We start from the raw sequence: 9,583 nt of genomic DNA on the forward strand, positions 1-9,583 counted from the left end.
GTATGGTGATATGGAAATACATTTTATTATCAAGCTTTTTTGAGGATATTTACAAAAAGTGGGATTAACAAAAAATATAAAAATGTACGGAACAGTGTCATTATAGACTACTTTGTACATTATCAAATGTTTCTAACAATTATTTCTTATACAAAAATGACTTCAAGACCAAAAAAAGGTTATGCAGGTTATACAGTATCTGGAGTAAATGAGTCAACTCCAAATTATCTGACAGTGCCCTACAAATTTTTTTAGAAAACTTCTTAGGCATTCAACAACACAAACAAAAAGAGTGCAATTAATTTCATGGCTTGTAAAGTTTGATTATGTAAGTATAGCAAACATCATTCCAGTTAATTTTCACCTTATGCAGTAAAACCACAATAGGGTGCCTCAGGACTCAGAATTACTCCATTTTAGCACGCTGGTATAAACAGACTTACTTTGGACAAATGTGGGGAAGTCATCCCTAAAAGGTTCTGCAAAATTTGATGAAATTTTTAAAATTCCCACAGGAGAATGACCTACTGAGAGACACTGAGTGTTTCCTGGCGATGTGTATGGGTAGGAAGTGCAGCACAGTGCTTGGGTGGGGGCAGGGTGTCACCGGGGTTCACCTCCACATACTGTGACCCTCTGCAGCTGGCTACTTAATCTTCCTGATCTGTGAGATGGAGTCCATAATGAACTCACTCTGTGGCTGTTGTGAGGGTAAGTAAGTAAAAGAGCTCAGAACAGAGGGGACTGCATGATGGCTCCTTTCTCAACAGTACTTTTAGTCCTGAATAATGGAGTAGCTTCAGGGCTCTCTCAAGCCCTCTCTGGCTCCGACTGTTTGTATCCAGGGACATTCTTTTCTTTTGCTACCTCAGACTCAGTGGGGCAATGATAGTTCACACTTTAGGGAGTATGAATATCTTCATACATAGCCCATCTTCACAACAGCATTGTGAGGAAGGTAGAGGCAAAAATTATGGTCTTCATTTCATAGACTGAGGATCTTGAGGCTCAGACAGATTGGAGCCAAGACTTAAGACTGGATTTTCTGACTCCAAATCTTTTGCTCTTTTTTTGGGGAAAAAAAAGTTTACAGTGATTACTGTGGAATGAAGAAACCAAAAAGCCACTAGTTTTTTTAAATAAGTGGGTGGTCCCAGAGCTTAAACTTTTTGGGGGGAGAAAACCATTAGTAACTTTTTAAAAGCTATGAAAAAGTCTAACCTCTTAAACATTATATCTGAGTAGAGAAACACTTCTTTAGCGGGCTGCTGGTGCTGAAATGTTAAAAAAAAAAAATTATAAGGGTAGGGCTATGGTATCAGCAGAGCAAATGAAAGAATAAAATGTTTCATGCTCCACCCCACCCATCCCCAAACTGCTTAAAATAATTGATTTAAAAACATTCCAGGTATCTGTAAAGCCTTCCACTAACCTAAGGGAAGAAAAAAAGGATATAGTCTTTGCTGTTCTTCTTTGTAGCATTAATTGATCCTGTACTGGCCTTACTTTTAATAATTTTCTTCCTCAAATTACTTAACTCTGTGTAATGAGAAGTTGTGTGATGCAAGTTCAGATCTGTACTCACTGAGTGCTGGAAACCGGCTGGGGCATTACGGTGGCACCGTGCGTACACCGCAGGGGAGCTGAGCGAGGGGCGGACAGACCAGCAGGCCCTCCTCCCGGTTCTGTGGCACCAATTGTCCCAAATTATCTTAGAGGCCGTTCCAACATACTCACAAAGGGGGACTAACTTAATTTTTATGTTGTAGAGAGCATATTAAGAATGTAGCTCCAAAGGTTAGGGATCATGGTTTTGGACTCTTGACTGACCTAAAAAAAAAAAAAAAGGTAAAACAGCCTAGCATCTAGGAAACATTTCTAGGCTCCTAGCAAAAACCCCTCGTGCGTCTGTGGTTAAACAAATGTTTAGAGTCCTCACAGGAAGCCTCATGCTGGTGGCCCCTCCTCAGTAATCTCTTAAATGCACACCTGGTTAGAGCTCTTATAGGATTTGATCAAGCTTTGCAATGGCTGCACTCTAAGCTTTCCTTTTTCTCCTTTTTAAAAAATAATGGAACAGGAAAGGGAAGATAAATTAAATGCCACTATAGTACTAAAGTGAAGGATTAGGAAAAAATACAAAAACCAGTCATTGCTATGCTATGAAAAGCTTCATCTTGGTTCCACTGTCTATTTTTATTACTCAGTTTCCCCTCTTGTACCTACTCATTATGAACTACAGTACTGATGTCACGGATTCCTTATCATATTCCCCATATCTTTGCACCCTTGCAGATGACAACCTACAAACAACAGTTGTGCAGCAAAATATCAGTCCATAAAATGAAATCCTTCCTTATTGAAGTTAGCTCATTGATAATTAAGGATCTTCTTCCATATCATCTGGATTGGGAGCCATAATGAAGTGCTTTGGGTACACAAGATTGTGGGTGTATGCATGTATTTCCCAGCGGGCGTCATCACTTTCATGTGTAATGTAACGTTCACCGATGCGAGTTTCAAATTCTCTAAGGTCAAGCCAAGTCTGATAGTCCTAGGAAAAACATGAAGTGATTATAAAGTATAAAAGAAACAAAATACTGTGAACTTTTTTTTTTCTTAGCACCCCAGTCACAAAATTGACAACCCAAACTCCTCTAAGTACTTGCTACACAGTCAGTTCCATGTGTAACATTTAAATTAGTGATGTTAAATACTTTTTCAAATTTAGAATCTCTAGTGAGGTAACTAGTTTCTACAACTAAAAAGAAAAAATTACCTGAGGCTTCTGAGATAGCTAATAATAATCACTAAAATACTGTGTTCTATACTCTGACCTTATACCCACACCTTACTCCTCAAAATAGGGGAAGGTACTTAGAATCTACTACCAGGATAGTTTAATAATCATGGAGACTAACTATGATTGCATTTGTTTTGAAGTTAATGCTACCCCCTACTCCCTTTAAAATAGTTCTAAAGCTTCTCTTTACTCTGAAGTTTGGGGGTATCTTTTGACAAATCTACACAATAGCTTTTGGGGGAATTCGGCCAAACATTTTAAATGGCATTTCTGATCTCATCAATGCAAATATGAATCTTTTAGTGGATGTTTTTAAAGTAAAATATATTTGACAAAATAAGATGCTTATCTTACAAAAAGGTGAAATGAAACATAAGGTCCTATAAAAAGGCTAAATCACTGCTTTCAGTTCACAGGAGTTTAACTGCCTATCAGTTCTGCACTTCAGTGGTTTACTGCAAAACCTCCAGAGATGCAGCCACAGGACAAACTAATCACTGTAGACACTTACAGTAGTCTAAGACAGGGAGAATCTGCTGATCTTAGAGTGGTTTCATTAGGTAAGACAAATTACAATGAACTGCTCAAATGAGTATCACCAGAGAGAGAGGTTTTTTTTGTTTTTTTTTTTTTTTTACCTGCAGCCAGGGATGACTGAGAGATTTGTCCACACTGTAACGTTTTCTCATCTTCACTTGAAGTAGGTTGTTTATCAAATCAATTGCTAAGAGAAAAGACGAAATCAGACACGTGGATTTGGGCATATGGGGCAAACCAAACGTGTGAGTCTGCTAAGAAGGCAGTTCAGTCCACAGAAATACAGGGTTGAGGGTTTTCGCTTCTCAAGGCCACGGTCTTACAGCTAACCTGTTAGTGATCCATAAATGTTTATTGAACTTAGAGTACCTATCTTAGGGGGTGTGCCTGTTTGGTTAAGGAGGCAGTGCAGAGTACACGTTCAGTGTGGGAGAGGGTCAGTTAGTACCCGCAGCCGTTTCTCCTCATCTGTAAATGAGGTGGTTGCAAAGATGAAATAATACATGTAAAGGGCTTAGAATCATGCTTAGCATGTAAGTGCTTAGTATTAGCTATTATTATTTCAAAATGAGTTAAAAAAAATTGATTTACAGACAGACTTGCTGTGTCCCTCCAATGACACCATTCCCTAGTCCCTGGCTTGGTCTGCGAAGGAGCCAAAGCCTCCGCCTTGCCTCTACACATGGGGCTAGACTGACGTGATAACTTATTACCACAAGTTCATACTCAACAGGTTTTACACAAATACATTCATGGTGTTTGGTGTATATGGTGAGATGCTGGCATACTTATTTCATCCAGTTATTTGAAGGAATGGAGCAATTGCAAAACCAAAACCCCCATAGCGCATACTGACTACAAGCGATGTGACAGTACATTTGAAATATTGATACAAAGGCCTGGACCCAGGGATGAGCCAAACGAAAGGTTTACATTGTACCTGTTCTGTTTCTCTTCTTCATACCACAGGTATTTTAATTATGAACATCTCTGGTTCCAAATACTTCAAACTTTTACCCGCTGTTCCTTAAGTGGTTGTCCACCAGTGCATCAGAATCATTTGGGGTATTTATTAAAATGCATTCCTGGTGTCATGCCAACTGGTGAAGAGCCAGGGGTTTTCATTTTATCAGTCACTCACCAACTGATTATTCCAATATAAGAGGTCTGCAGACCACACTGGCCCAGGAACTCTAAGAGAAACCCTCATATATACTTCAGTTAGCTGTTCATTACCAAGTAAGCCTGCCACTGTCTTTACATGTTGCTCCTCAAGCTCTCCCAGTTTAATGGGCTGTTAATCCCTATGATTAGGTCTGGTACTTTTGGAAAACAGAAAAGAGCTCTGTTCTAAAGGTTGGCTAAATCCAGATGGGGGGTATTTCCCTAGTAGGCTTCTATTCAATATGCGACTATTAAGTAAGTTGTGTGCCCTTCCCGGCAGTATCAAAATTAAACTAAAGAGGGAGAGCCAAGGCACTCTTGATGGGTATAGAACTCAGGCTCAAAAACTTTTACTGGGCAGGGAAAACAGATGTATCCTGCTTCCTAGGATTTGTCCACCGGATGGCTGCAAATAAACTGGAGAATGTCTATAAAGTTCATTCTAGGTATAAAGAACTTGAAAGACAGGTCTCCATTCAAGGAGCTTATAATCTAGTTCTGAAAATAAGTAATTATGAAAAGAAAGAATACTTAAGGAAAAATATCTCCTAGTAGCCTAAGTTGATCTTACCAAGTTCAGAGGAGGGGCTCAGGGAAGACTTCATAGACGAGCCACAAGTCTTGAAGGACTGGAAGGATTTCAGTAGCAAGGAAGAGGGACTGTAGGCAGGGGAAAGGCCTAAGCAAAATGCAGAAAGTAGCTGGGAAGAATAAACAACTAGATTTTATGGAGGGGAGCATGGGAGGGTAGACAAGGGCTGTCTCAGGGAGACCCACAGCTGCAACCTACAGCTGCAACGTGGTTAAAGGGAGGCCAAGGTGTTTGGGGAAGATTCAGACGAAAGTAGTGTTTCCTAAAGACCGATATGGCCACAGTGGTGACTGGGAAAGAGTCTAATGGATAGGACTGGTGAGATATTTTAGTAGTTTCAAAAGGAGGAAACTGGGGCCTGGATTAGTGCTACGCCTGGGCACTATAAGGAAATTAAAGAAGAGACAATGCAGAAGGAAGAGTGCTCAAAAACTGGTTGAATTTGAAAGATGAATATGAGAAATTAAAAAGATGAGCCAGAAGAGATTTGGGAATCACAAAGATTTTTAGATTAAAAGGCATAGAGCTGAAACTTTTTTTTTTTTTTTTACCTTCACCAGAAATTTCTCTCCAGGGATTTGGTGGATACATAAATGCAGCATTTTGGATTTGGTCATTTATATCTTCATCTTCATTGAAAGGAAATGTACCACTGAGGCTCACATAGACGATAACTCCCACTGACCACATATCTAGAGAACGGTTGTAACCTTTGCTCCTGAGAACTTCAGGGGCTAAGTATGCTGGAGTTCCTACCACAGATCTCCTGAATGACTTTTCACCAATGATGCGTGCAAAACCAAAGTCACACAGCTTCACCTGGAAATAAAAAGGTGATGTTAATTTTGCATTTTCATCCATCCATCAATCTATACACACCTGTCCCTAAGTACGATACTGAATCATTTCAACACACCTGCCAACTGTACTGATTATGAATGTCAAATGAATGCAGAGAGGGAAATTGTAAAATACCCTTTTCCCAAAAGAGAGAGACATTTTACTGTGATGTATTGCTGACATAGTATGAAGAGGTTTTTCCTAGTGCTTATTTCAAAAACCACTTTTTAAGTTCTAGCTTCCAGAATGCCAAAAACCAGACTGGTGTGTAAGTGGTCAAAGTTTTTTTTGATGAAATGGGAGGGTGCTGATTTTTTAGCATTTGGCTTTTAAGGAGCTCCTTTCCTATCATCTGTGAGCAGAAATTGTGTGTCTCATTTTTGAATCCTCAGTGACCTTGTTGTGCCTGGACACACAAAGGTACTCAATAAATGCTGAATGAAAAGTAAGTTGGTATTTAAAAACTGACCCTTTATTTTGCTTAATCCTAGAATCTGTATTCCCAGGTATTACTATCAGTTGGCAAATAACTTAAATTGAGGTGTAGTAAAGAGAATTATTAACGTAGCCCATAAAAGAGCAATGCTAGAGATTGCTTGAAAGAACAAGAGCAAAAGTGTTTTCTAGGACTGAAACATGATGGCTAGTCAGATTTTGGATCTGAAAAAAGTTGTATCTGAAGGTAACCACAGTCACTACAATATCCTTTTGGGAAGTAATGACACATCCATGCTGAACAAGCAAATGCCAAGTACTTTCCAGAGGAAATGCCCTGACCCACAAAATGTCTTCACAAAAAGCATTATGATAAATTGAGAAAAAAGGGATTTGGCCTCTACAGCCAGTGGTGTAAACAGTGCCTGGAAAGCAGAGATGAAGGTGTATTCAAATGCTGCTTGCTATTACTAGGACATGGACCCTGGTGCATGTTTTTATGATAATTATTCTGTGTCATTACTGAATGTGGCTCCCTCTGATTGAGTCCTGGAACAACAGGATTATTGACCATGAAGACCTGTGAACTGTCTTTTTTGTTGTTGTTAAATGCCACATTTCCGGTAACATCTTGATAAAGAAAAGATGCCGTGGCAGTCTGGCAACTGAATAAGGACGTGTGGCCATGGCTAGCACTTGAGCAACAAGGAATGTCAAGTAAATGATGTTATTTTCCCCTTGTTCATAACAGAAGTCAGAAAGATGGGAGTTTCAGCCTCACTGTGGGGTGTGCATCCTTTGCCCAGACTATTCTGAAGATCAAATGAGATGATAATGTATGGAAACACTTTATTTAAACCAACTGTTAGGGAACCCTTTTTGACCTCACATTGTTAGAGAATCCCTTTTAACTACACAGACATTATAAAAGAACAGGATTACTTCCTTATAAGAGTTGAATAACTTTTAAAAATAATCTTTTTCTTTGAAAGACAATTTGAGTTGTATTTAACTCAAGTGAAATAACTGTCCTTAGTCTAGCCATCTAATTGTGCAGTTTTCAAATGTATATAAGTAATAGTTCGTCAACAGATATTTTAGCTGATTGGAGAATTCACCAATGACAAGCATGAAAAATATTTATGGGTACTGCCAACATATATTCCTCAGGAAGACTGTTTCAAATTTCGGGTTTATGAGGCGTTTTTTTAGGTTATGAAATAATTTTGGATCAAGATCAATACCCTTTATGAAATGAAATTTAACCAAGTAAAAAAATCAGTGCAGTCCACACAGGACACGGACGGACACACACACACACACACACACACACACACACACACACACAGGGGATATACATGTGTGAGTGATGGCAGTAATGGGAAATGCAATTCTTACATAGGTTTTGGTGAAAATGTTTGAAATAAAGTACTCTAAAGAGGAAGAGGAGTTGGCTGCCAGGCTCAAAGTCTAGTGTGTCCCCCCACAAAAAAAAATCTAGTGTCCCCCACTCAAGGTTTACCCGTTTTATTTTATGGGGAATTTGTCCTGAGCACCAGGCACCAGCCAAGATTGATTCTCCCTGCATCATTCCCAAACCACAGGGAAAGTGAACTGCAGTCTACGTGCAAAAAGTTATTCCTTGAGGTCTGGTTAAGTCTAAAAAGTCTTAATGAAAATAAACAATATAATAAGATCTGAGTTCAAATTATTTCAAGTATTAATCCTCACTGGCAGGTACAGGCTAATGACTTCTGTTAAGGTGGTTATATATCTAAACCTAAAGCACTCCCTTTCATTACATTGGTGCTCTGTAATGTTGTCAGATGGTTCTAGAGAGTATTTCACCTGAGGAAATGGCTCTGCGGATGCGAGCAGCACATTTTCTGGCTTTAAATCACAGTGCACAATATTCTTAAAATGTAGATTTCTCAAGGCAACAAGGATCTGTTATTGAAGAAAACAGAATTTTTTCAGTGCCTGGAAAAAAATCACAGCTAAACCCCCCACCTGAGCTCTTGAGGTATGATAATTTGAAAAGTCCACTACAGTTCATCAAGTTTTAACTGAAGTGTTACTCTATTCTTCAAGGTTAAAAATTCCCACAATATCCCAATATGTAAAAGCACTGCTATTTAATTCTTTGTTTTCAAGTATTCTCATTTCAAAAAATAAAAGTTAAAATACCTGTGTGACCATGAATTTAGTAATTCGTTCTGGAAGTCGACTTTTCTCACTGGATAGAATCATTTCCAACATATCTCCATGCAGCTTTTCCATTACTACAAAAACGCGTTCTGGCGTTTCAAACATACATTCCAGGTTTACAATCCCAGGATGGTGCAAATTCTGAAGAGTTGCAGGATATTTATATGACCAATTTGAGAAATATTTTTACTATGCAAATATCTAACAATGTACTGCGACTGTCTGGACTACATGGCATAGAAAGAAAAACAGAACAATAAGCAGTAAAAGCAAACAAATGGGGTCATGGATTCAGATTTTCCAAGATCTGTAGTACAGTGGATGCACCTAGGGGAAAGGATGTCTTCCCAACTGATTACATAAGCGCCCTTGTCCATTTCTACTACATTTTTCTTTCTCATTTTTTAGTCTTCTGACACTATGCTACTTTTATGCTGTCCACGAACAGGCACCAATTGCCAATCAAACTTTAGCCAATTACACAGAACTTTGACTCTTTGGGGCTGTATCAGTGGAGGTCTGTGCTCAAGAGATGGTTCTGTTTCTTTAAGTCTGGATTCTCAATCATACCTCCATTTGGTTTTCCCTCTTTCCGGCTCAAGATCTCTACCTCCTTCATCTCATGTTTCTTGAGCACCACTACATTACCAGGGTTGGAGAAATACAAAGTTGAATGTGATACCGTTTATGCTAATAAAAAAAAATCTATCTTACTGGTTAAAAAAACAAACCTTCCTCAAAAGCGAATTATCCTAAGTCAGCCACGCTCAGAAATATTCAATGGCTTTTTATTCCTGGACATAAATCTATTCCTCTGCTTGGACTTTCATACCTTCACTAATATGGCTTCATTCTCCCTCTTCAATTTTAAATATGCTCTATTGGCCCAGGTGATTAAACTTTTTATTAGAAATATATGTTTTTTTTTTAAATCTTTTTTTTTTTTTTTAAGATTTTATTTATTTATTTGAGACAGAGAGAATGAGAGAGACAGAGAGCACATG

The 9,583-nt window shown here is 38.6% G+C and overlaps 1 protein-coding gene across 1 annotated transcript in view; it reads right to left on the bottom strand.

The window, feature by feature from the left end:
• Positions 1 to 1,410: 1,410 nt before the first annotated feature.
• Positions 1,411 to 9,583, bottom strand: part of PRKD3 (protein kinase D3) — an 85,183-nt gene continuing 77,010 nt past the window's right edge. Inside the window, exons 15-19 of the mRNA XM_021697416.2 lie at positions 8,559 to 8,720; positions 8,220 to 8,318; positions 5,648 to 5,915; positions 3,442 to 3,527; positions 1,411 to 2,554 (exon numbers count right to left, since the gene is read on the bottom strand). Coding sequence (XP_021553091.1) covers positions 2,381 to 2,554; positions 3,442 to 3,527; positions 5,648 to 5,915; positions 8,220 to 8,318; positions 8,559 to 8,720 — 789 coding nt within the window. The 3' untranslated portion in view covers positions 1,411 to 2,380. The remainder of the gene's footprint in view (positions 2,555 to 3,441; positions 3,528 to 5,647; positions 5,916 to 8,219; positions 8,319 to 8,558; positions 8,721 to 9,583) is intronic.

This window comes from Neomonachus schauinslandi, chromosome 10, assembly GCF_002201575.2.
Source record: "Neomonachus schauinslandi chromosome 10, ASM220157v2, whole genome shotgun sequence".
Classification (NCBI taxonomy): domain Eukaryota; kingdom Metazoa; phylum Chordata; class Mammalia; order Carnivora; family Phocidae; genus Neomonachus; species Neomonachus schauinslandi.